The sequence below is a fragment of the Megalobrama amblycephala genome, linkage group LG13 (assembly GCF_018812025.1).
Source record: "Megalobrama amblycephala isolate DHTTF-2021 linkage group LG13, ASM1881202v1, whole genome shotgun sequence".
NCBI lineage: Eukaryota > Metazoa > Chordata > Actinopteri > Cypriniformes > Xenocyprididae > Megalobrama > Megalobrama amblycephala.
Window position 1 is genome coordinate 29,005,256 of NC_063056.1, and position 26,503 is coordinate 29,031,758.

The 26,503-nt window shown below is 38.0% G+C and overlaps 2 protein-coding genes across 3 annotated transcripts; one reads left to right on the forward strand and one right to left on the reverse strand.

Annotated features, from left to right (window-relative positions):
- The first annotated feature begins 8,072 nt into the window (after positions 1 to 8,072).
- On the forward strand, positions 8,073 to 11,380 carry pou3f2b (POU class 3 homeobox 2b). The gene has a single exon (XM_048153242.1). It carries the CDS (start codon positions 8,073 to 8,075, stop codon positions 9,348 to 9,350), a length of 1,278 nt encoding a protein of 425 aa, XP_048009199.1. The 3' UTR covers positions 9,351 to 11,380.
- Positions 11,381 to 13,342: 1,962 nt separating this feature from the next.
- fbxl4 (F-box and leucine-rich repeat protein 4) lies at positions 13,343 to 26,234 on the reverse strand. Of its 2 annotated transcripts, none has more exons than XM_048153218.1 (8): positions 26,081 to 26,234; positions 24,003 to 24,629; positions 21,732 to 22,068; positions 20,850 to 21,094; positions 20,543 to 20,756; positions 17,327 to 17,398; positions 16,437 to 16,749; positions 13,343 to 14,674 (listed from the first exon to the last, which is right to left on the reverse strand). In XM_048153218.1, exons 2-8 carry the CDS (start codon positions 24,506 to 24,508, stop codon positions 14,511 to 14,513), a joined length of 1,851 nt encoding a protein of 616 aa, XP_048009175.1. In that variant the 5' UTR covers positions 24,509 to 24,629; positions 26,081 to 26,234; the 3' UTR covers positions 13,343 to 14,510. The 2 variants fall into 2 exon arrangements, with proteins under 2 accessions (XP_048009175.1, XP_048009176.1); XM_048153219.1 differs by having other exon boundaries at positions 24,003 to 24,446; positions 26,081 to 26,230.
- Positions 26,235 to 26,503: the final 269 nt, after the last annotated feature.

The following is a 26,503-nucleotide window of genomic DNA, read 5'->3' on the forward strand; positions in this document are numbered from 1 at the left end:
CCTATAGATTTCAATTTCCCCTGCCCAAATCTGCATTGATCCATTTCAGGTATAGGAGCATGTCAGGCCTCTCTCAGGACTCTTTTGTGAAGGATTGTTTCAGGAATGAGAGATGCTTGTTTTTACATCTGTACATCAGGACTGTTCTTTGCAAAAATAGATATGGCCAGAATAAATATGATTTCTTACTTGTTGGGTAATGAATACAGCACACATTGGAATCTCTTGGCCTATATGTATGTTCAAAATGCTTCTCATAATGATACCAATAAATAATAACTAAAATACTCATAATGCCACTCCCCTTTTACTGTAATTTAGAATAATGGCTTAGTTTGTATTAGTCATAGCTAGGATTATTTTTTTTAGATGTCTTTTGGTGCTAATATACACTACCATTGAAAAATTTGGGGTCAGTAAATTAATTTATTCAGCAAGAATGCAATGGATTGATCAAAAGTGACAGTAAAGAGTAAAGACATTTAACAAAAATCAAATAAATGCTTATTTTTGAACTTTCTATTCATCAAAGAATCCTAAAAAAAATGTATCATGGTTTCCACAAAAATATTAAGCAGCTGTTTTCAACATTTATAATGATAAATGTTTGTTGAGCACTAAATCAGCATATTAGAATGATTTCTGATGGATTTTGTGACACTGAAAACTGGAATAATGGCTCCTGAATTGTAAAAATATTTCACAGTATTACTGTTTTTGATCAAATAAATGCAGCTTTGGTGAGCATAAAAACATCTTCTGCTCAACAAGATATTACCAATCCCTAACTTTTGAATAGTACCCATTGAACCCATTTCTGTTTTTATTTTATTTATGTCACTTCTGTTGACAGCACTGATGAGATGTGACAGAAAACTATAAAGAGAAAAGGGGGAAATGGGATGGGAAATTACCGCAGGTTGATTCAAACTCTGATCATACTGCAAATATGCAAGACCACACAACATATTGGAGCATGTGGACTACCTTCCAAGCCATGTCTCTGAATTTTTATCGATTGTTTTCTTCAGCATAACTGGCATGCAAGATTTATGTTGATTGGCATTGCATTATGAGGATCAAGGAAGTCCCTTGATGGTTCAAAGTTCAGTAATATTGGCAACATATTTATCAATATATAAATCAGCAAAAACCATGTGTAGCACCTTGTAATTTATGACAGTCTGGGTAATGCTAAACATACTTTATATCAGATGCTTTCAGGGATGTTTTCTTCTCTGTGAAGTAAAGGTACATATCGGTTTATGTTGTGGAAGGCTGTATATCAGGTTTTGAATGTGTTGGGAGGCTGTTCGCCGTCTCTCCTCTGGTTCTTCCCCCAGAGGCAGGAGCCTTATGGATCGCAGGAACGAGGAGGAGAAATAAATTGGAGAGTAGGATAAATCGATGCTTGACGGAGAGGCAAATAGACCTTCCAACCTCAGTCCAAACGTAGAGCTTTGGTTATTTTCCTTAGGGCTGTATTGGATTGGTTGACGGAGGCTGAGGAGAGGGCTCAGACAAGACTTGGCCTACAAATGATGTCCTTTGTTTTATCCATTAATGTGGGGAGAACCTTTACCATTTTGGGGTGGACATTGGGAAGGGTGTCTGGAGTTTCAAACAGCAAGGTCAGATAGAGCAAAATTCTTGAATCTTGTTGTCTGTATTCAAATAGCTTTGAATTTCATCCTCAGCGATCCAAAGAGATGCATTCAAATCATGACTTCAACCCCATATATCGGGCTGACACTCAAACCACTACAGTAAACATCAAGCAACAGATTCAAGATCAACTGGTGCAAGTACAAGTCTCATGTCTCCGCTGCAGTGCAAACTTGTCCAAAAGGTCAAACTTAAGAGAGCGACTGTGCATGTGTGAATTTGTTTGCTTGTGCGCGTGTGCATGAGATGCTGAGTGAGTTCCTAATGGATGCTCTGAACCTATATGTACAGTTTATTGATGTAACAACTTGTCAATTAACAATAATGTTTTGAAGATGAACCAAAGCCTTATGGGTTTGGAACAACATGAGTGTGAGTAAATGATGACAGAATGTTCATTTTTGGGTGATCTATCCCTTTAACGCCCAGTTTAGACTACACGATTTTAGCCTGATTTTGCCACGATCTGCTTGATGTAGGTGTCGTGGGGATTCGTAAACAACAATGGGCATCGGGGCACAAGATTAGATTGTTTCAGCTCTTGTAGTGTCATCGTGGATAACAACCGATGCCGCGTCTGTGATGCTTCACGACGTCACGACAGAAAGACTAGCATGTTTAATTTTTTTCTCGGTCGTCCACGACGAGTTCTGTCACGTGTGACTCTGGCCAATAGAAGCTCAGAAGCTCCTTCCTACATGCTTTCAAACATGCCAAAATGAAAGAGAGAACATAGTATAATTCCTGCTAGGTGGAATTTACAATGGAGGAAATGTTTGTGGAGCTATAGCAACAATACTCCTGTATTTATGATGTTTCCTCAAGAGACTAAGTTACCGCGAGTGAAAAAAGGTAAATAAAACATATGTTACCTCAGTTCTCTTTGGAGGAAATACAAATATCCATGCAATCCAGATATGTGTCTACTTTTGGGCTTTTCTGACACACTGCTCACCATTGTTTGTTTATACTCACTGCACCTTCTGTCCGTCCATAGTCCCTTCTTCTCGATCACAGCATGCACGCGGTTAAAGACGGCACACGATGAATGTTCGGGTAGCAACGTCTAGTCTGACATGTTTCTTGTCCACGGCACGACAAGATTTTAGGAGTCAAAATCGTATAATCTGACACATTGACTATCATGACCGACAAAAATATTGTGGAGTCTGAAACTGGCATAAGACTTTTGAACACATGAACACCTTACTGTACTGTGTGTCTCTAATCTTATTTATGCATACAAAGTGTTACTATTAAAAGCATTGCAGGCCATGATGACTATTTTATTGTCTTAAGGATGCTGGTAACCCATCCCTTAGTGCTTACATATGCAATCCACACTACATTAAGGATCATAAAGTGATTTACATGAAAACTGTTCCCAGATGTAATTTCCAGGAGAACTTTCATCTGTAATCTTTGTCCAAACTTGCAGTGTTGTTCCACCGCGGGATTCTGCTGCAATATTGATGTTTCAATTAGAACAGCGTTACATACCGCCGCAGCCTCGTAACACGGTGCATCTCCGACCATCTGCTGCACTTCCACATATGAAGAACGAGACACGTGGGGCTAATCGAGCTTCACATGAGCGATGGGACCAGGAGCTCGCTCATGTCTCTATACAGATCGAGAGGAGTTTGTAGGCCCGGTATATCTCAGGTAGGCAACCTGCCTACAATCCCTCTAGCAATGTGTTTGATGCATTACAACTGTCCCTGAGATTGCTGTGCTAACCTCATTTGAAGACAACCAGAGTCACCAATAGAAAAGACATGTACTGTTTCTGAAGTAACTTGTCACTTGAGATATGGTTTTTTTTTTTAGGATTCTAAGTCTTAAATGACTCTTCGAATGTCACTAAGGCAGCCTTAAAGGTGCTCTCAGTAAGTTGTTATTTAGCTGTCTGTTATTCATCCCAATAGTACCAGTGGTTTTGACCTTTATAGTGACTCCTTTGGGACTGATTGCATGAAGTTTGTAACTGATGTTAGTATTATTATTATTAATGGTAACTTGATGAATTTTAACATGGTGGCAGCCATGATGGGGAATAACCAGCTTCATACAATAAAACAGCTTTATTTGGACTGACATGCTTAAATGTTTCATATGAACGTACATCAAGTGCTGTTTATTTCTTATAATTAATTAAAGTATAAATAATAAACCATTTTAATTAGCAAAAAGTATTGAGTGCTTTAACAGTAGACGTGTTTTGAAAATCAGTTTAATGTTTTAATTCTGCATCTCAAAAAGTTGAATGTAATGTAATGAAATATTGCAAGTGCATAGTTGAAATCCCTAAAATGGGGTTTTGTCTGCAACCTGTTGTTCATTGGAAAGCATGTTGAAGTGATTAAAGGTTTAGTTGCTTGATTCAAATTAATTCAGGCAGTCAGTCTGTTATTTGGCAGGGTTATTTATTCAGGGATAACAGTAAATAAAGCAAAGTATAGATGATTTCTCTCCATCTCGTAGGTTGTGTCATTTGATCATGGCTCTTGTGTGGAGGATAAAATACCACAGTTCTTCTACTGATCCTGCTCAAATGGAATGATACAGAGTGTCTGAATTTGCTGGAGTCACTTTTGGTGCGTGGATGGATCGCATAACAGGTCTCCACTTTGCCTCACAGGGGTGGTCTCTTGCGCCCCCCACAATGGATGCAGACAATCGGTAGCCAACTGTAGTGAGGGGCAGATTTAACGATGTCTTTGTGTGGATTAATTGCATGGAATTACTAGATTCTCGGTGCAAGACCTGTTCAACAAGGGCTGTAAGGATGCTCCCCCACTGACAGAGTTAGTTCTCCCCATCCCCAGCAATCACACACAGTCTGGCGCACGGTCTAATTTCCTTTTTATAATTAATAACTAATTCACTTTTTTCTAGAATGCTATATGCAACCCGGCTTTCAGTGTGCGAATTATATATTTACTTTCAGGAACCAGCTAGTTTTTAAATTCATTTTGAAACGTAGGCCTAATGTAAACAGTGGTAGTTTTGGGGGCGCAACCTGTCGAGGTTCTTTTTCGCAACGAAAATAGCTTGTTTACCTAAAGAAAATACTTCTTAAATAAAAAACTAAAGTTTTCATTCTATGTTTGTAATGTAATTAATGATTTTTGGTGCATTAGCTTACTGACTTACCGCCAGACACTTATCGCAAAGGAAAGCGCGTGACTGGCGTGCTGTTGCTATGGTTACCTGCTTATTTGCGGATTTGGCAACAGTTATAAAGTACACGCTCAGACGAACTTGTAATCTAACTAAAACCTATTGTACGTTTGAAAACGTTGTTGAAACCTCTATACAGGCTACCTGTATGAAACAATATGTAGGCTACTTCTACTAAGACATCCCCCCACCCCCAATTTCCTATCTGCATTCATTTTTAGATATTTTGATAATCCCAGCTTTTGCTTGGTTTCAGGTGACCAGACCGTCAATGATTAGCATAACTAGGAGAAGAGTTTGATTATTGTGTGATTTAAAGCATGTCTTTGTAAAATGTAATTAATTATTTTCAATCAGTATTTGAACATGACCGGGATCTTGTGTGAAATCCACAGAGGGAAATATGTTGATGTATGGGGAGACAGTTACCTAATTAGACCATAAAAAATGGAATCTTTACAGCATGCGGGTCATATAATTACTGTTAATTTAACGCTCAGATTCTCTGTCATTAATTTTTATTCCCTTAAATGTAGTTTGGCAGCGGCTCCCGGAGCTCAGAAATAGATTTCACTGTATTTGAGAGCGCGCTGGCCCTTCCAAATGAATTACCATAGACCCCACAGTCCAAATAACAAGACTCGCATCATTTATGCGTTGTTAAGCCATGTAATTGAACGATCCATAGTTTGCATATTATACCATTAAAGTAATGTGCTTTGGTTTTCTCCCAACACGACTATTTAAGCTTCTGTGGCGTTGTGGTAATTCTCTGAATTACAACCTTAATTGCCATAAATGTTCTTTTGATTTGGGTGATTTCACTGTTACGCTACAATGATGTTCATTATTACGCGGATGAATTTCCGGAACGTGTCTTTAAAGTTTTCTTTTTTTCGTTTTTGGAACGCCCTTTAACCCCCACGCGCTTTGACACAAATAGGCTGTCTGCCGAGATTTTCCTGCGTCTTTTACCTGTTTTCCCTGGTTGACTGATATGTGCCTCAGGGTTTTTCGTGTTTGTGTAATTTTATAAATCTTACTTTGATATCGGAAAATTATAAATCTAGACCACTGTGCAACAAGAACTTTAGAAGCTTTATAGGCCCTTCCTTTCTAGAAACAAATCAATTGAAAGATTTCAAACAAAATGAGTGTGTATGCCCACATTAAAACAACACTTTTACATTTCATAAACACCAAATAGGCTATTATTTCTCTTTTCTATAAGTTGCAAAAATTATTTTAATTAATATGTTTCACTTAGCCTATGTAAAAGACTGGAATTTGTAAGGGTAAATGTGTTGAATGTTTTTGCAGACCTATGTCATGGATTTTATTGGGATTTCTATCTTGTTTATCATGTAGTCTATTGTTCAGTGATGCGTAATTGGAAGGTGCTGTACGCCCTGCTTCAAAGTTCATTAGTTGTGCAAATTACACTTTATTTACTGCCTTTAAACAGTTCCTTAAAATCAGCTGATCTTTCTCTCTGTCTTTTTTGTTTCTTTTTGTCTTTTGTCCATTACCCATTCTGATTTACGTGGAGCCTTCCAGAGGAGGCGATACTGGTGACGTATGAGGCGTTGTTTAATTTACTGCTCTCTATAGCAACCAGCAGCGCTGCTGAAAAAATGTCCCCCTCCTCGGACAATGTCGTGTGCTTTTCTTTACAGAGGCTCACAGAGGAGCCAGCTGGTCAGCTTTAGACACCTGCGGTCCCAAACGGCCCACTCTTTTCCCTCTGAAATATTCCTTTGACGTGTGTACACCATGCAAACCCAGAGAATTTTTTTTTTTTTTTTTTTTTTTTTTTTTTTAGATTTATAGAGACAGTTGTTAGCTAAAAGAGAATTGTAATTAGATACCCTATTGAAAAATGCCCATTAGATGTTTGGAGTAATTCTATTTATATAATTCTATTTAAATTAAATTAGACATAAAGTAAAATAAACCTATTGGTCACTTACTACTCCTAATAAATGGCATGTTTTTGGCACCACTAGGTTTTGAAACATGTGCTTCTGTCTGTGAATTGTATCATCTGTTTGAACAAAACGGCAAAAAAAAAAAAATTTAAAAAAAATATTCTGAGATCACTTTAAGGTGAACGCAAACTATACCTAAAAACGTTTCATATGGGAGTTTTTTTCTTGCCTTTTTTGTGGCTTTTTTCAATAATAAAAATAATTGTCTTTTACTTTGTGTAAGTGCAGCTGTCTTTCATTCACATTTTATGTCTCTACTAACGCTTATATCATTTGTTTATGAGATGGTAAAGTAAAACTTTTACGCTGCAAACAACAAACATAAGAAAAATGACTACATAAAACAAAATGTCAAGTTTCTCTTTCTCATTATTTCTTACTTTAAAACTGTTGTAATGTACACTAATATATATAGCCTGTATATAAAATATGTATTAGAAACGAATGTTAAATGAAATACGTTCCTCAAAATAAATACCAATTTTTGTTTCTTTTTTATTATTATTATTTTGTTGTTGTTTGCGAGGTTCCAAAATTTTCACTTTGACTAATCTTCTCCAGATACAGCATAATTTCATTAAGAAGTTATTGCCTGTGGTGACCAAAAACCAGGTATTCGTTAAAGCCTTGTTTGTGGCAGTTCTTCAAAATCAAACGTCTGAATGAGACAAACGACATTTTAAAAATGAGTTAACACCTTTTCCTTGTCTAAAGCGGCAAAAAAAAAAAAAAAAAAAAAAAATCCCTAAAACTATGAACATACTGTGAAGTCCGTAAAGTTCACTGTGTCCAAATACCTTGCTCATAGTTAAGCCAGCAAACATCGCGCTAGAAAGATTAAATCGTTTCCCTTATTTGACAAATGAATCCCCAGAACCTGAAATCAATAAATGTATGAAAGGACATCATATAAAATAGATTTCATTTATTGTTTTTTTTGTTTTTGTTTTTTTGGCAAATGCATAAATTCTAATAAATAAGACAGATACATACGCATTCAATCGCAAATTCCATAACAGACAAGTTTGAAATGAATTTCTCTCCAAGTTATAAAAATCATAACCTTTGATGTTCTTCGCTCCGGTCTTGGTGGCCCGTCGGTCCCTCACATTTCAGAGGTGCTGCAGGACACGGAGTTCTTTTGAGGGAAAGAGGCAGTGTTTGTTTAGACTCTCGAGCATCCAATGAGCTGAAGGCTGCCTTCAAAAAAGCGCGTCCATCATCCCTTTCCACCCAATGAGCGTCGACGAGGGGCGGAGCTCAGGTGCGCGCCGCTGCGTCCACTTGGCAAAGAGCCTGGGAGACGCCTGTGGCAAAAGAGTAACTGTCAAATGCAAGGTTCCTTTAATAGGAGCGATCAGTCCGGCTCCGAGAGTCATGGCGACTACAGCATCCAATCATTACAATATCCTCACCTCCAGCCCATCTATTGTACACTCGGAGCCTGGGAGCATGCAGCAAGCTACGGCTTACAGGGACGCGCAAACCCTGTTGCAGAGTGACTACTCACTGCAGAGCAACAGTCACCCGCTCAGCCACGCGCACCAGTGGATAACAGCCTTGTCACACGGAGAAGGAGGACCGTGGTCGTCCAGTCCCCTCGGCGAGCAGGACATCAAGCCAGCGGTGCAGAGCCCCCGGGACGACATGCACAATTCCAGCAATTTACAGCATCAGTCGCGGCCACCCCACCTGGTACATCAGACGCACGGGAACCATCACGATTCAAGGGCATGGAGAACAACGACGGCAGCTCACATCCCCAGTATGGCCACTTCGAACGGACAGAGCCTTATTTACTCGCAGCCCGGCTTCAGCGTGAACGGTCTCATCCCGGGTAGCGGCCAGAGCATCCACCACCACAGCATGCGCGACGCGCACGAGGACCACCACAGCCCGCATCTCAGCGACCACGGCCATCCACCGTCCCAGCACCAGCACCAGCCGCACCAGAGTCACCACGACCACTCGGACGAGGACACGCCGACCTCGGACGACTTGGAGCAGTTTGCGAAACAGTTCAAGCAGAGGAGGATCAAGCTGGGCTTCACGCAGGCGGACGTCGGACTAGCTTTGGGAACGCTCTATGGAAATGTTTTCTCGCAGACGACGATATGCAGGTTTGAGGCCCTGCAACTCAGCTTCAAAAACATGTGCAAGCTCAAGCCTTTGTTGAACAAGTGGTTGGAGGAGGCAGACTCCACATCTGGCAGTCCCACGAGCTTGGACAAGATAGCTGCGCAGGGGAGGAAACGGAAAAAGAGGACTTCCATCGAGGTAAGCGTCAAAGGGGCTTTGGAGAGCCATTTCCTTAAGTGCCCAAAGCCAGCCGCGTCGGAAATTACTTCACTGGCGGACAGTCTGCAGTTGGAAAAAGAGGTAGTGAGGGTTTGGTTTTGTAACAGGAGACAGAAAGAGAAACGGATGACTCCTCCTGGCGGACCTCTACCGGGTACCGAGGACGTATACGGAGACACGCCGCCGCATCACGGGGTTCAGACGCCAGTTCAGTGAGAAAAAAAACAAAAACAATTTCAAAAACAAGGACATATCTATCATATTGACTGCCTCAGTCTTCATTTATGATTATGTTCACATTGGAACTATCCAAAATGAAAGCAGCTGCGGTTTAGACTACTGAGGCGGGAGAGCAGATTATATCCGTCTTCAATGTTACTCAAAATTCGTACTGCTGCAACCGAGGGGACCGTGCGTTCCCCGCGCGAGCAAAGAGAACGGTTGTTCTGTGAATACCCAGCACTGTGAAAAGACGCAGTTTTAAGGTGTAACCCTACTATTTATCAAACACTTTGAGACGAGCGAAATGTCCCTCAAACGCGAGCATGGGTGTCCCATAGACAGTAGTTTACATCTAGACACATTCACGGCATTTTCTTTTGCAGCATTAGCCTGAAAAGTGACTAGTGCTGCAGCATTTGACAAATAGTACACGCCATTTTTACTTTTGTTGTGGGCGACTGAGGGTGAACATCGATTCGATTGAAAAAACAACATCAGTGTGACATGCATCCACCCCGGAGCGTTCAACAATTTTCTTGGGATCAAAGGCCTTTAAACATCATTATTATTATTTTAGATACAGCATGGTTATGTACCAGTTCGCCTACTCGTGGAGTGAGGTGCAAGGTCACACTAAACAGATGTTGTAGTCTTGGCGCCAAGAAATTAGTCTCACACAATTGATCCTGGTCTCCTTCTCCATCTTATCAATACGGATGGGTCTAAATTGGAAAAATAAGAAGAAACTTCTAGCATCAAGCTGCAGACAGGTCACCGAAGGGCTAGTGATAGAAACCTGGCATTTCCTTCGATTTAGTCATATTACCATAAAATACAATTGTTTCACAGGACTCCACACAGTGCTGTACATATTGTATAATTTTTAAAGGACATAGTTACGTTATTCTCTCACTTGAGCACTTTTTCGTATTATTTTGAATTTGGAAAAGATTTTAGAGGTCTTTGTTTATTTTATTTTGGTCTCATTTGTTTTAACATTAGAGCTGGTATATTTTGCCTTTATATTTATAGTCATTTAGCCGAATATTGCTTGCTATCTCTTGCGTGAGTCAGTTGCTTTTTAACCCACATTCAGCTGCTTTTTTATAAATTATGAGCTGACTTTACTATATGTTTATGTATAGTAAACAATGTTCAGTCTTCAACAATGTTAGCACTATTTTCTACCCAACGAATTCAATATTATATATCTGAATCATTTGAATGTCTTTTTTAATTATTTTGAAATAGAGATTATTTACACAATATCGTGGAGAAAGGGAAAAGCAAGTGATGTGACCCGCAATATTTTCATTTCAAGTCAAACGATTCTTCATTGTTTCGTATGAAAGCGGTTTTGTGTATTTTATATTTCCATCATTTATCAAGCATATCAATTTGAAACATAGCACTATTATTATTATTATTATTATTATTATTATTAAATATTCTCCACGTTTACCCAACATTGGAGCTATAGTAAAAGGGTAGCCTTCTTGGGATTTTGGATTTAACTGTTTGTTTGTTTGTTTGTTTGTTTGTTTGTTTTTATTTCCTGTGCTTTATGGTTCTTCATTGTGGTAGTCCCGCGTTCGCATTTATAGGGACACGATGCAGTGATGATTTACTGAAAATGTAAACACTGGAAGATTTGAAAAATGGAAAGATTTCTCCAAGGGGCTTGCTATACATCACTATGTGTAAATACAATACAACAATCAGAAAATATTATTATTATTTTTATTTTCTTATTGTATTATTTTGCTTCTATTTTAATTCATATTTTTGTGTAAATCTATTCCACAGAAATTCCAGGGACATCTGTTATTATCGTTCTACTTTTTTGTTTTTCAAAAGAAACATTTACATAGATGAATTGATCAAACTGTCATGTAATTCTGCAAAGACTGTGGGAGCTATTTATTTGTCGTTTTATTTCCTCTGTCAGAAAGACTCCATCAAACGTTGAACTGGATGAATTTGTGGGTAAAATAAAATGCGCAGAGGTTGTGATAGAAATTTGATTTTTGTAGTAGGCTACATGATGTTTTTAAATCGAAGAATCAAAACTGACATTTTATGTCGTCGGGTGTAAAAAATTATGTGGAAAAAAACCCTGTATTTATTAACGTCTTGGTCATGTTTTTCAACGAATTTTTAAAATGTAAAACAGAAATAACAAAACAGCCTTTCGCTTTCAAATGGGTTGATATGTTAACGCAGTTGCAAATGAAATTGAGAGCGTGAAATGTGTAAACCACAACAAATGCAAACCGAGAAGTTTTGTTTATTTTCCTTGAAATGGAAAATATATATATATATATATATATATATATATATATATATATATATATATATATATATATATATATATATATATATATATATATATATAGGCCTATATAAGATATAGCTCTATTCTTTTGAATTCTGACACTGAGATGTTTTGCTAAGGCAGTGTCCTGTCTTCTTACGTTTAATAAAACACGCTGATTTTGTGGTAAAGGCAGTAGCCTATAAAATGTTCGACCAGTGTTTAGAAAAACTGAACCCTTTAATTTGGTAGATTTTGTAAATTGAACAGTTATAGATGAAGCACTATTATTTTAAAGTGTCACTTATTTTGTGGCATCAAAACATGGACCTCGATAGGCATTGTCTTATATGACATTAATTTATTTCGCATATATATTTTTTTCTATTCTTGTTGCAAAGAATGCAGTTATTTTAGTATCCTTTTGGGAATAACAGACCATAAAAATACTATATTTTACGGATCCAATGTGAGACATTACGTCGTCTTTGTAATATCTTTTATAATTTCGTCATGACTAAAGATGGTGAACTGGGGTGCTCTTCTATGAGTCTTCCGTGGTGCTTTGCCTGGAAGTGTACCGTGCAAATTTCAATCTCCTTACCATTCAGAGAATAAAGTCAAGGCATTTTTCCATAATATCGACAATTTACAGCTAGACTAATTTTAAAAAGTTTACAAAGTGATACAATTTTCTCCATTTTTGAGAAAACAACATGTTTTAAGCCTAGAATTGATATGAAAACTGTGATTGTGTTAAAGCTTATCCTTATCCTGTAGTGCCACCTAGTGAGATTTTTCTAGGACACCTAAAGCAACATTGATTAAACGTAACAACAGCAGCACATGGCGATTTGTAGCTTTTCTTCGATGCCCTGACTTCAGGTTAAGCTACACAGTTTTTACTAAACTAGTTTTGCTGAGGTGTTAGACAAATAAAAGACACGAACACTTGTATTTTTAATCCAATATTTTAAATATCCACCAGCTTATCTTTCAACTGTACCAAGAAAAAGAAAAAGAAATCACATATTTCAATTTTCAAATGTTTTCATTTTATAAATGTTGCGTTTTTAAAGGTTTTCTTTCATTTAAAATTACTTACTAAAACATTATCAGGAATCAAGCATGCACTTGTAAAGTGTTAATATGATTCCTCAAACTAGTTTGTTATTAAATGCTGAAACAGAAAGGTCAAATGCATATTGATGCTTAAGCTATTGTAACAGGAGTCCAGTGACACTTCTAAATTACAGGGTCCAAAGGCAGAAGCACACAGTGTTGTTATGCTTTGTACTGATGATCTATTTACAGGGGTGTAATGACAGTTTTCTTCGTGTACCGACTAGCAATAGTTGTATAGAAATCAAGAAATCGTTTCATCTAATTAACTGCATCCCTCCAGGTCCTCAGGGCACATTAGAGCTCCTCAGTCCATCATTAAAGCAGACATAAACAATTCATTACATCACTGTTAGTCCAATGAGACTGTCACTGTCAGATGCAATATTAAACGACGCTAAACTCAGAGGGATTAAGACTAGGAAAGTTTTTGACTTTCGGTTCAACCAACCTATTGAATCTTACTGATGGAGATTTAGCAATAGTAATAAGATCAATTATTTTATAATCACAGAATCACATTTTCAAATGGAAAAAAAAGAACACAAAATATCAAGCCTCACTTTATTGAACCAAGACCTCGTGTCACTCTCAGATCTGAAATTATGCTAAAAGCCTCCTGCTTCTTACAAACGTCACAAATTTAATACAATATCCAAACTGACAACATTATTTCACTGTAGCTAGTGTATAATTTAACATAAATACAATCTATATAACATTAGGTTGCTTCAAATTAACTTTAGAGTTTGTTTACAGGGTGTGCTTATTATACTGCTAGGAAAGTACAGGTAAGTCAAATTGAAAGAACAATTTTTTTAAAAATATGGCACTTAAAAAAAAACTTTTAACAAAAGCACTAACAATTTGTCCTCATCCTTGTTTTGACTTCAGTAATTGTACACCTTTAAAGAAAATACAGTACATTGCCATCTGTGTTTTTCAAAATTAAAGTGTATTTAAAAAGAAAAACCCTTTGGTTTAGGGTGATTTTGGCAAATCGCAATTTAGCATAGCACAATACAGACGACCAGCAAATGTACAAAGCACTTCTCTCTTTAAACCTAAGGCACAAGGATATGTCATCTAACGGTTAGCATGCGCCTGTGTAAAAGGAAACGTCAAGTTTTGCAATAGAGAAAAGCTTATGTTTTGGTATTTGCCCTATTGTGTACATACAAATGCATAACGGGATTGACTCAAGACATGGGCAAAGTTTCACACAAACTAGGTATTGCCACAAAAGATTTCTGTGCCCACGATTCAAGTCAATGTGGCCCTGAATTTATAATCAATCAATCAATCAATCAATAAATAATCATAGTACACTATGTTACCATTTCACAATATTCAACAGCGATTTGACAACATTTAACAATGCAAATAAAACATTGGTACTGATACACTTGAATAAGTGCGTTTAAAACAAAACCCTTCGGCTGTAGTACAGAATACTACAAACGTCTCTCTCTAAAGACAAAAATAAAACCCTGAGATTAAGATCAAAAACTGAGGTCTGATGAAATGTGTGAGATTCAATACAAGGTGAGACTATTCAAGCTGAGAGAGCGTGAAACATCCATAACATCTTCCAAGCGGCAGTTCACAGCTCTGTGCAGTTCAAGGCAGCAAGTTCACAGCACCAGAATGCGCCACCTTCTCCCAAGAATCTTAAAGTCCGTCCCATAAAGCTGCTCCTGCTCAGGACCCATTGAGTTTTACTGAGTGAAACTCTTCTTGATGGACACATTAGGGAAAAGGCCACTGATCTCCTGGACGAAGCGAGAGTCGATCTGCGAGCAGAAGGACACGTCCAACAGCTTTAGCCGAGGGCAACTCTGCAGTAATTTCCGCAGGGATACAGAGCTCACCATTCGTGTGCCTAAGAAAGCACAAAGAAAAGTTAGTAAGGGTTAGTTCACCCAAAAATGAAAATCCCATGATTTACTCATCCTAGGTGTATATGACAATCTTCTTTCAGATGAACACAATCAAAGATATATTTAAAAATATCCTGGCTCTTCCAAGTTTTATATCTAAAAGTACTCCACACAGCTCAGGGGGGTTAATAAATGCCTTCTGAAGCGAATCAATGGGTTTTTGTTAAAAATTTTTTAAAAAAAAAATCCATATTTAAAATTTTATCAACTATAGTAACTAGCTTCCGGAAGACGGCCGTATGCATTGATTTATGGTGGAAGAGTAACCTCTGACTTGACGCATGACGTAATGACGAACTCAGAAGTACAGAGGATAGAGCAAAACAAAACACCAGTCACAAATTAGAAGCCTAAAATGAGAAATTTTAAAGAGAAATGTATGAGGATTTTGATATAAGAGAAGAGGAACTTGAGTTTGTTGCACAGCCCTGTTTGTTTAAACCGCGAGAGGCGTCTAATAAGCTTACGCTACTCCTACATCCTATGTCATACATCTCATCACGGGTTACTCTTGTGGTGCAAGTCGATTTGCACAGTATGCATACGGTCATATGCAGGAAGCATAGATTTTAGATTACAAAGTTTTAAATATGGATATTTTTTTCGTACAAAAACCCATTACTCTGCTTCAGAAGGCCGTGTGAAGTACTTGTACGATGGATAGGTGGATGCACATTTTTTGGCCTTAAAATCAGGCCCCCCATTCACTGCCATTATATAGCTAGGAAGACCTAATATTTTTTAATTATATCTCCAATTGTGTTAGTCTGAAAGAAGAAAGTTATATACACCTTGGATGGCTTGAGGATGAGTAAATCATGGGGTATTTTTCATTTTTTTGATTGTTGAAATGATTGTTGCGTCATCATTTATTACATTTATTTTCTTTTTTTGAAAGAAATCATTACTTTTATTCAGCAAGGGTACATTAAATGTAAATGTATTAAATGTAAAAGATATTTAATTTGGAATAAAATGTAGCGTCCAAGTCGATGACAACCACATAAACATTCACCACGTTATCTAGATAGTATGCTTGCTGACGATTCAGGACTTTCTGTCAAATACAGGCTATTTTCACTGTGTATAAAACATATAATATGCTCCAAATGGTTATTCATATATGTAAATATACACTTCTTTAGACAAGGCGATGTAGCTGTTGTGAAAGAAACTAATAAAGAATACCAGTCACAGCAGCAATCCTTCTCCTTTCCACCACATTTAAAGTTTATGGCATGCCCATGGAATTTGGGTATCAAAATTATCCATTAATAAGAAAATAATTTCCAGTAATAAATAAGACTTGAGAGGGCGCGCAATGTCCAATTACCAAACTAGGAAACTACAGTATTTCCGATAGCACATGAGGGCAGCATTAATAACATTTTAAAATATATTAAAATAGAAAACACTGATTTTAAACTGTAATAATATTTAAAAATGACTGGTTTTACTGTTTGTTTGGTCAAATAAATGCAGCCTTGGTGAACATAAGAGATTTCTTTCAAACTTTCAATCTTAACGACCCCAAACTTTTGAAAGGTGGTGTATTTTCAAGAATGTTTTTGTTCATATAACTAACATTATACCCAATTGACTTTCATTGTATGGACAAAAAAACACTGAAATATTTTTTTTTAAATATATCTTCTTTTGTGTTCCAAAAAACAACATTTTAAACAAAAAAAACACGCATCTCACCCAGAATATCAAGGTGCTCCAGAGCGCTGCAGTTAGCGGCTAGCTCCTCCAGGTCAGAGTCACACACGGTGCGGTTGGCGGTGAGGAAGAGCTTGCGTAGGCGGGGCAAGCTGCGGGCCAAGTGCTGGAAGCAGCCGGAGCTGCTCTGAATCGTGGAGCACCAACCCAGGTCCAGCTCCTCCAGGAGCCTACAGCCCGAAACCAGCTCTGCCAGTCCACGCTCGCTCAGGTTCCTGCAGCGCCATAGGTCGAGGGAGCGTAGAGAACGGCAGCGTGTGCTCAGCATGCTCGCCACCACATCATAGTCCTCAATCTGTGATGAAAACACCATGTAGCCATAGTGAAGAACTCAATGATATCTGAATATCTCTAAGCTATTCTATGCGCTCCATATGAAGACACACAACCAGACAAGCCAATGTTCCTGTAGCTGAAATGGAACAGAGGCTAAATACTGATTTGCATACTTCATAATAAATATGAAAAGTAGGGTAAATTCTAATAACTTTTTGACAGTGAGATGGCTGTCAATGAAAAAACATGTTCATCAACCAGTACTGGGACATACATAACATCATAAAACTGCACTCTGATGCAACTAATCTTGTGTAGCAGGGGTTGTGGGCAATAATATCATAATAAAAAAAATAAAATAAAATAAAATAAATAAATAAAGGTCCTATGGATACACCATTTTCAATGTATTCTAATTATTATTTGGGATAAACTTAACTTAAGCTTGCATACTGTATAGTATGGATAGTATGTAGCATTTAAAATTTGATTTAAAATTGGTTTTAAAATTTATTTAAAGTTAAACATGGTTAAACACTAGAACATCATTCAGTCACGTAAGTAAACTACATATTTCATCTGTCCAGTAGACTCACCATGACACAGCTTCCCAGGTTAAGGTGCCTGAGCTCTGGGCAGAATGTGAGAATGCTCAACATAGCTGATTGCTGCATGTGGAAAGAAATAAAACAGGGAAAACAGCGACAATTAACACACAGCACTAATGAGAGAATCACATAACCTGCTATTCAGATGCCAGTGGAGTAAAAAGAAGACAAAAGAATGCATATTTGATGACCACAAATTTAACTCCGCTATTCGATATTCTTCCAAATAGATGTGTCAAAATAAAACATCTGGCACGGTCTGGCGCGCACGGCTAACACTCACATCTGAGATATAGTGATGTTTCACAGAAAAAAAACCTTTAGTGTCATGCGAGCATCACTAAGATAATACAGCCATTGTTTTCATTATTGTTTTGGTTTAAAAAAAACTCACGTGAATTGAAACTCAAACAGCTGAAGATTGACGGTATTGTGTGAGTTAGTGGACAAATGTTCTGTGTATATTTCCATTGTTATTTACAATATTAGGTTCCCTACAGAAGACATTTTATTTCCAGTGATGATGACAGAGAGGTGCGTTTGCTACAGACGCCTGTGTGTTCGTGTGTATGTTTACATGCAGTCACCATCACTACAGAAGAGCTACAGAAACATACCTGTTTGCGGAGGCACCCATAAACCTACAAATGCTGATTCACAGTTAACCACACACGGAGGGATGGGACGACCCTAGTTTAATGGCATGTTTGGGCCTGCACCGGCATGTAGCACTTATATAAAGGTGATAATGCACCTTTTGCACTTACAAGACCTGATGCAGTTTAATTAGAAGGACAGGTAACTATAACAGCTTAAAAGAGGCTGGCATAATCATGTTTTCTTCTTCAAATCCCAAGATAACTTGCTTTTTTAATGATGCGGTATAAACAATAAACAAAGGTGATGCATGATAAAGCAGACAACTTTTGGGGGAACACAAAATTTCATGGATCAGTAATTAACAATTTCAGCTTTGATGTTAAAAACCTTCATTATTACCACCCAAAACTATTGCTTTAATCATGGATACAGTCATAAACGTGAGATTCAGGAAATACAGCAAACATCACAGAACATTACCAAAAATTTTTTTTGCGGAGTACAGTGAGGTACAAAAACACAATGCTCTAATCTGAATGGAATTGAACAGGGGGACATTTTGTGTGTATTTATGTAGGAAAACAGCAGTACAGCCCACAAATGATAACACTTAAACCAACTTCGCTCACTAGCCTTTAGCTGAAAAACAAATTGCTAACAAGATTGTTTTTGGATTGCTGATAGTGAATCTTGTTTAAAGTCGGCATTAAATGTGCCCTAGAATTAAAAATTTAATTTATCTTGGCATAGTTAAATAACAAGAGTTCAGTACATGGAAATGACATACAGTGAGTCTCAAACTTCATTGTTTCCTCCTTCTTATATAAATCTCATTTGTTTAAAAGACCTCCGAAAAACAGGCGAATCTCAACATAACACAGACTGTTACGTAACAGTCGGGATCATTAATATGTACACCCCAATATTTGCATATGCCAGCCCATGTTCAAGGCATTAGACAAGGGCAGCCAGTATTAACGTCTGGATCTGTGCACAGCTGAATCATCAGCAAGCAAGGACAACAGCGAAAAATGGCAGATGGAGCGATAATAACTGACATGATCCATGATAACATGATATTTTTAGTGATATTTGTAAATTGTCTTTCTAAATGTTTTGTTAGCATTTTGCTAATGTACTGTTAAATGTGGTTAAAGTTACCATCGTTTCTTACTGTATTCACGGAGACAAGAGCCGTCACTATTTTCATTTTTAAACACTTGCAGTCTGTATAATTCATAAACACAACTTCATTCTTTATAAATCTCTCCAACAGTGTGTAATGTTAGCTTTAGCCACGGAGCACTATCAAACTCATTCAGAATTAAATGTAAACATCCAAATAAATAAACATTCTTGCTCGCTCTTCTTTCTGACGCCGAATTGACAGTTTGACACATACTCGCCTCCCCTCACTCACTTGGCTCATTTGCTCAGTTTGTTGATGTTACAGGTCCTGAATTTCAGCGCAGGGTTGCGGGTATTTTTAATTTTACTCATTCCCGCAGGTTTCGTGCTCACACCAAAAGCACGTCCACTTATCGTATCAAAGTTTCTAAATTCCAGTATCGTGACAACACTAGTAGGGCGGGACTTAATTTTGTCCATCAGGAATTGATTGGGTCGTTTGATTGTTGTCATTTGCTAATGCTGTGATGTCATGTGAATGACAGGTTGCCCCGCCCTCATGCCAGTAACACTAATAATTGATAATGCAGTATTTCATAAAAAAATGAGAATTGTCCATTTTGATTTCATGGTGACCTTAAAAAAATGTTTAAATGCTATGTTGAAAAAGGAATGGATGCAAAAGGCCGAAAGTTTGGTGAGAGTTTTGAATTTGAAAATATGAATGTAAATATTTGAAGGTGCCATCGAAGGTTTTTTTACAAGATGTAATATAAGTCTAAGGTGTCCCCTGAATGTGTCTGTGAAGTTTCAGCTCAAAATACCCCATAGATTTTTTTTTAAATCATTTTTTTAACTGCCTATTTTGGGGCATAATTAGAAATGCGCTGATTCAGGGCTGCTGCCCCTTTAAATGCTCGCGCTCTCTGCCTCCCCAGAGCTCTCGACTCTATCATTGCATAAACAACGTTTACACAGCTAATGTGACCCTCAAAATAGATCTTTACAAAGTTTTCGTCATGCAGCATGTCTAATCGCGTAAGTATGCTATTGTTCTTGCTTGCTTACCTAGTCTGATGATTCGGCTGTGCACATCCAGACGTTAATACTGGCTGCCCTTGTGTAATGCCTTTCATAATGTTGGGAACATGGGCTGGCATATGCAAATATTGGGGGCGTACACCCCGACTGTTACGATTCGCCTGTTCTTCGGAGGTCTTTTAAACAAATGAGATTTATATAAGAAGGAGGAAACAATGGAGTTTGAGACTCACTGTATGTCATTTCCATGTACTGAACTCTTGTTATTCAACTGTGCCAAGGTAAATTCAATTTTCAATTCGATGGCACCTTTGAATTACAAATTAAAAATAAAAAAAAATTACAGTTTTGTTTTAATAAAGCTATAATTCAGTGTATACCAGATGCTTTTCTCGAGAAAATCAGTAATTATAATTTTCTCAGTCTTGCTCTCACCTCAACTTTAGTGCGGTACAGCACGAGCCTGCGTAGATTAGCGAGTTTGGCGATGTGATTGAAGGCCTGAGGTTGCAGACGGTCACAGGAAGCCAAATTGAGCTCCTGGAGGCACGGACACGTCTGGGTGATCACTTCTAAACACGCTTCAGTCAGGAAATGACAGCACGACAGCTCCAAACACACCAGACTCACCCCACAGGCCTTCATAAAGCTTGAGGAAAAAAGACAGCGATGGAGTGACTATTACGCACATTTAGTAGATCAAAATATTTTAAATATCTGGATCAGAGACTCTCGCCGTTACCTGCAGAAACCAGTGGCCGTCACGGCTCCACGGTTGCCCGTCCAGGACATGTTTAGTCTCTGCAGGAGGGTGCAGCGGCTCTGCAGGTGGCATAGAGAGGCATCTGTGAGCCGGGCCCAGTACGGCTGCAGGCTGAGCTGGATGTACTGCAGCGGGTCACAGCAGTGCTTGTGAAAGAGCTTGCAGCTCTGAGCCAATCGGCACAGGTCCGGAACCGGCAAGTGACTCACAATCAGCTGGATTAGCTGCAGTGACAAAAACAAACAGTTACCAAAACACAGCATGCTAAATATTCTTGTTGTGCATCAAAATAGTCACTTGTAAAGACAGAGATACTAAGATTACTCTCAAGACATTTGTGGAGGCACTGATTATGTTTTTGGTGCGCTGTTGGGAAGAGTGAACAATAGTTTGAGTGTGAAGCTGGATATCAGTTAGCAGATAATAGCCAGATTATGTTTCTGAAGCACATTCATGTTTGCTGTAACGAGACTGTGTCAGTGGTTTGGACAGGAGATCTGAGCTGTGTGCAGTTAATGAGGGGTTACGAATTGGAAAGGTATTTTTAAATTACAACAAAAGGTCTCTAATTATCTGAAAATGACTGCAGAAGACCTACTGCAACCACACAAGTTGGGACATGAGGGGCTAGACCAAATCCCAGCTTTTTTCTTCAATATCTGTCTGGTACGTAGAAGATTTCAACATTCTGTGGTCCAACTTGTGTTGTTATCCACAGTCCTTGAAAACCTTCTTTGTTACCTACCCTACATACTATTTACTAAACATGCTGATGGCATGAACTGCATATTCCTTAACATTCCTAAACTCTAAATCTCACAGGCATCATGGGTAATTACAGTGAAAGTTTCCAATGCTAACCTCATAAGGGAGTCTATCAAAGTAGCCGTTTCCCAGGTTGTGCCTGTTTTCTCCACCAGACCTGCAGCAGAGGCCTCCTGCATCACTGATCTCCTCTTCGCTGTCACTCAGATCATTGATGTCGATGACAGGGATCTTATAGAGGGCCAGAATGGGTCTCTCCCGAACGCCTCGCAGTATAACCGCATCCAGCTCTGTGTAGTATTCCAACAGGGAGCAGTTCACCTCGAGACGCAGCAGGTTGGTGGCAAAACTGATCTGCCTTATGCTGGGGGAGAACTGGCGAGCTTGAGGGGTCAGAGCTTTGTTGGGCTTGCCGGCCCACAGAACCTCCCACCTGCAAAAAAATACAACAACATGGCTCATACTCAAAACACAACCCATACTTGAAACACAAACAGCATCCAGCTCTGTAAAATCTGAGTTAATCTGTGGTATTGTTATTCAATTACTAAATGATGCGATCGATGCATGATTGAAATCTGAAATTTGGTCACAATTTGGTACAATTCACAATTACAATCAAAAATGTGACCCTGGACCACAAAACCAGTCATAAGTCGTATGGGTATTTTTGTAGCAATAGCCAACAATACATTGTATGGGTCAAAATTATTGATTTTTCTTTTATGCCAAAAATCATTAGGATAATAAGTAAAGATAATGTTCCATGAAGATATTTTGTAAATTTCCTGCTGTAAATATATAAAAATGTATTTTTTTGAGTGGATATGCATTGATAAGGACATCATTTGGACAACTTTAAAGGCAATTTTCTCAATATTTTGATTTTCAAATAGTTGTATCTCGGCCAAATATTGTCCTATCCTAACAAACCATACATCAATAGAAAGCATATTTATTCAGATGATGTATAAAATCAAAAAAAAAAAAATGGACCCTTATGACTGGTTTTGTGGTCCAGGGTCACAAATATGCTTTTTAAAAAACTGCAGATTTGGCTGAAAAGTTTACTAAAATGGTCTACTTAAAATAAATACAAAGTTTTGTTAACTTGTCAATGTAATTACATGTCCAGAGTAATGTAAATTAACAACATGGACTTATTATAAGGTTAATGAGTTGCTTCTAACTATGCATAATTTACCGCTGCTATTATTATAGTAAGTCGATACATGTAAAATGTTCTTATATATGTATATATATATATATATTTTTTTTTTGTTTTTTTTTTGTTTGTTTTTTTTTTCTCTTCCCCCTTGTATTTATTTATTTATTTATTAGGGCTGTCAATAGATTCACATTTTTTTAATTGCAATTAATCACATAGCGTGAAATTAATCATACATCATTTATCTTGTTTAACGCGTTTATTTTGTCATTATTTGCTTTATAGGGCAAAGTAAACTATCAGATTGAAGGGTGATTCTCACCAAACTGTAGCTGTCTTTCCAAAAAAAGACACTTGAAGACTCAAAAGGACACCTATTAACCAAATGATATAAGGAGTCCATATAATTCATAAATGTATGCACACCAAAGCACACATGGAAAAAAACATTACAGAACAAAACTTTTCATATGTTTACGTTTTAGACATGTCAAACTGCGATAATAAATAGGACCACATGGAGATGCCAAAAAAAAGGCCTTGACCTGACTGCATATACCAACTTACAGTACACAGATCTATTCAGAATTACTAAACACAGCCACATACACATGACAAATAAAACATTATCCTGAATGTGTGTGGAAACAACGTGAACGTATACGTCTGTGCATAAATACAATGTGTGAACAGTGTCGAGAGAGCACATACACGGTTTGTTTGCGCATCAAACGTATGACTCCTGTACGTCACTGCAATCATCTTTACATTGATTACAATCAGCATCCATCAAAACTTTACTAGCGAGAAGCTGGTTTGCTTTATCCAGCCAAGAAACTTGTTTGTATATCATCTGGCCATACAGCGGTGGGATATATTGGTCATTAAATTGCATAGTCAAGGAACTGAACATTTATTACAATATTGTGCATTAATGACTTATTAAAATAAGCAAAAGGACATTAACATTTAATGAGTCAGAAATATATCTGGACAAGCTTTAAAAGTAAAAGGTGAATTATGTAGCTAAGAGGCTTTTACCAAGTAGGTAATTATTTATTAGACATTCTATCCACAGTACAATAACAACCCAGGGCTAAATGCCAATGGTAACAGTTTATGGGTCACACCTTGTGTGATTAAAACTTAAAAACTTTTGATTACAAGTCCAGAACTTTAGCTCACACCAAACATTTTACCTGACATCAGCCGGTGGGTTCTGGGAGAAAGGGTTGAGTGAGCACGCTAGGATTTTGACAATGGCCCCGGGGTGGTAGGTCTCCAGCACCTCCACAGCTGTGGGATAGACGGGCTCCTCGAAGGCCAGTTCCAGGAAGTCCTGGCTGTGAAAATTGGGCGGCGTACGACGGAACGGGAGAACAGAGCTGGAGCACTGCTCCCACCAGCCTCCGTAAGTGCGGAACACGGCCGTCTGGGTGAAGTCTCCTGAGCTGGGATAAACGTTAGGCACTCCCGCCAGGTTCCACATGGTATAGGACATGCTGTTCTCACTGCCATAGTGAGAGCTGAAGTCCAGAACCTCCTTGCCATACTGCTCGACCTCCACGGTGACAGGCAGCGCTGAACGCTGTCCCAGCTCTACCGCCCGCCGGCTACCCAACGCCTCGCTCCGCGTCCCGCTCCTGGAGCGCCGCCGCAGACAGATATAGTAAAACATGCTCAGAAGGGTTAGCATAGGAAACATGGAGCAGCAGGGCTGGGTTTGAGTCTGGAAGCACAGCCCTCGTCCCTTCCCTGCTCTGTAGCGTGATAGGCTCTACACAGCACAGGCTATAGGCCACTTATTTTGAAGCTGCATGCATGACCTGTGGGTTAGAGAGACAAATACAAACACACACACACACACACACACACACACACAAAAAAAATCACACAAGATTGTGAGAACCCTGAAATGTCAAAAGAGATCTGTAATTCAGAGGGTCTCATTCATGACACAAATTAAACAGAATTGTGTAATATTTGTAAAAACACTTGAATGGATATAAGAATGGATTTATGAACAATATACAGAGATTAGTTCTGCTCATGTTCCATGAATGAGGCCAAATAAACAAAAAAAACTGATCAAAATTAAGTTCATTACAACTGGATAGACTAGTGCATAAAGGGATAGTTCATTAAAAAAATGAAAATTCTGTCATCTGCTGGACACAAAAGAAGATATTTTGAAGAATGTCGGAAACCAAACAGTTGATGGTCCCCACTGACTTCCATAGTATGGAAAAAAATACTATGGGAAAAAAAATGCATATATGCACATATATTCATGTCCCAGAATTTTCATTTCAGGTGAACTATCCCTTTAAGTATCTTCTATGTTTTGAATACTAATGGGAATGTTCTGGTATAAATACAATATAAATAGGCTAATACTAAAATAGCACTTGTACATCTGTTTGTAAGCGTATTTCTGTAAATGTTGTTTGGCTTTTTTTTTACAAGACTTAGTGAAATTATTTTCTTAAAGTTTAATTTGCATGTGGCTCAGAATACTCATTTAATCAGAGGACAGGCAAACAGCATGTCATAAATAATGTAGAAAATGTATCTCAAACTGTATTGCATAACTTCCTTGAGCAATCTAATTATTGGCATGAACCATGAAGTCCAACAGAGGAAACTTCCTGTAAAAGGTCTTCCTTATGAGAGATTCATATGAAATAATGACTTCTGACAGTTCCCCCAGTTATGTGACATGCACAATATATTCTGGTGGGTGAAGCTAAAAGAGCAAACTAACATCATGCTGTTTAATGCCAAAACAGTGAAAATAGTCTGCAGCAAAATAATATTCTATCAAACGATATACAATGTCTTCAAATGTATAAAACCAGACAATATGGTAAACTACTAAATATAGCAAGTTAAAGGGATAGTTTACCCAAAAACCTGTATTTAGTTTACAAAATTCAAATTTATTCAAATCACCATCATGTTTTAAACCTGTATGACTTTCTTCTGTTGAACACAAAAGGAGAGAATGACTAAATGTTCATTTTTGGGGTGAACTATTCCTTTAATGTTAGCTTGAAAGCTGTTGCTGATTGCTATGCGCTCTGTCATTACCATATCTTTAGATTTTAGCCATATATATAGCTTTCTATATGATCGAAACGTTTAAAATGTAAGCCGAAAAGAGGAACTGTTAGCGAGCTGAGCTATAGAGTTCATTAGGCTGGGTTATGAATCGGTTAAATAATAGCGCAGGCTGTCATGCCACACCAAACTGACAGACTTAAAAACAATGACTTACAGAGGATGCAATGGTATGTTGGAGTGTTGTGCTGAGTGTGTTCTGCGTTCACGATCCATCTCTCACTTCAGCTGTCATTGCTTGCACATTCTTCACTGTTCACGCGGAATATAAACATCCGCTTCACCTCACCAGAATGCATTGTGGGAAGTGGAGTTCTATCACACTTCATCCCGCATTGTTGAATTAACGAAATCCTTTCTGGAGCTCGGCTGATTTGAATAACTAATCTATTTTATATTTTAAATAACTACAGTTATGACCGAGAAATTGATAAATTGTTAGGCATGAGGCATGATTTTAACGTGTAGAGACAAGCTTTCTTAAATAGACTATAAAAACTGAAAATATACACTGATAGCAACAAAATGTCTCAAAAAATTGGTGTTTGATAGATTTTGTGGTAAACATTTTTATAGCTAT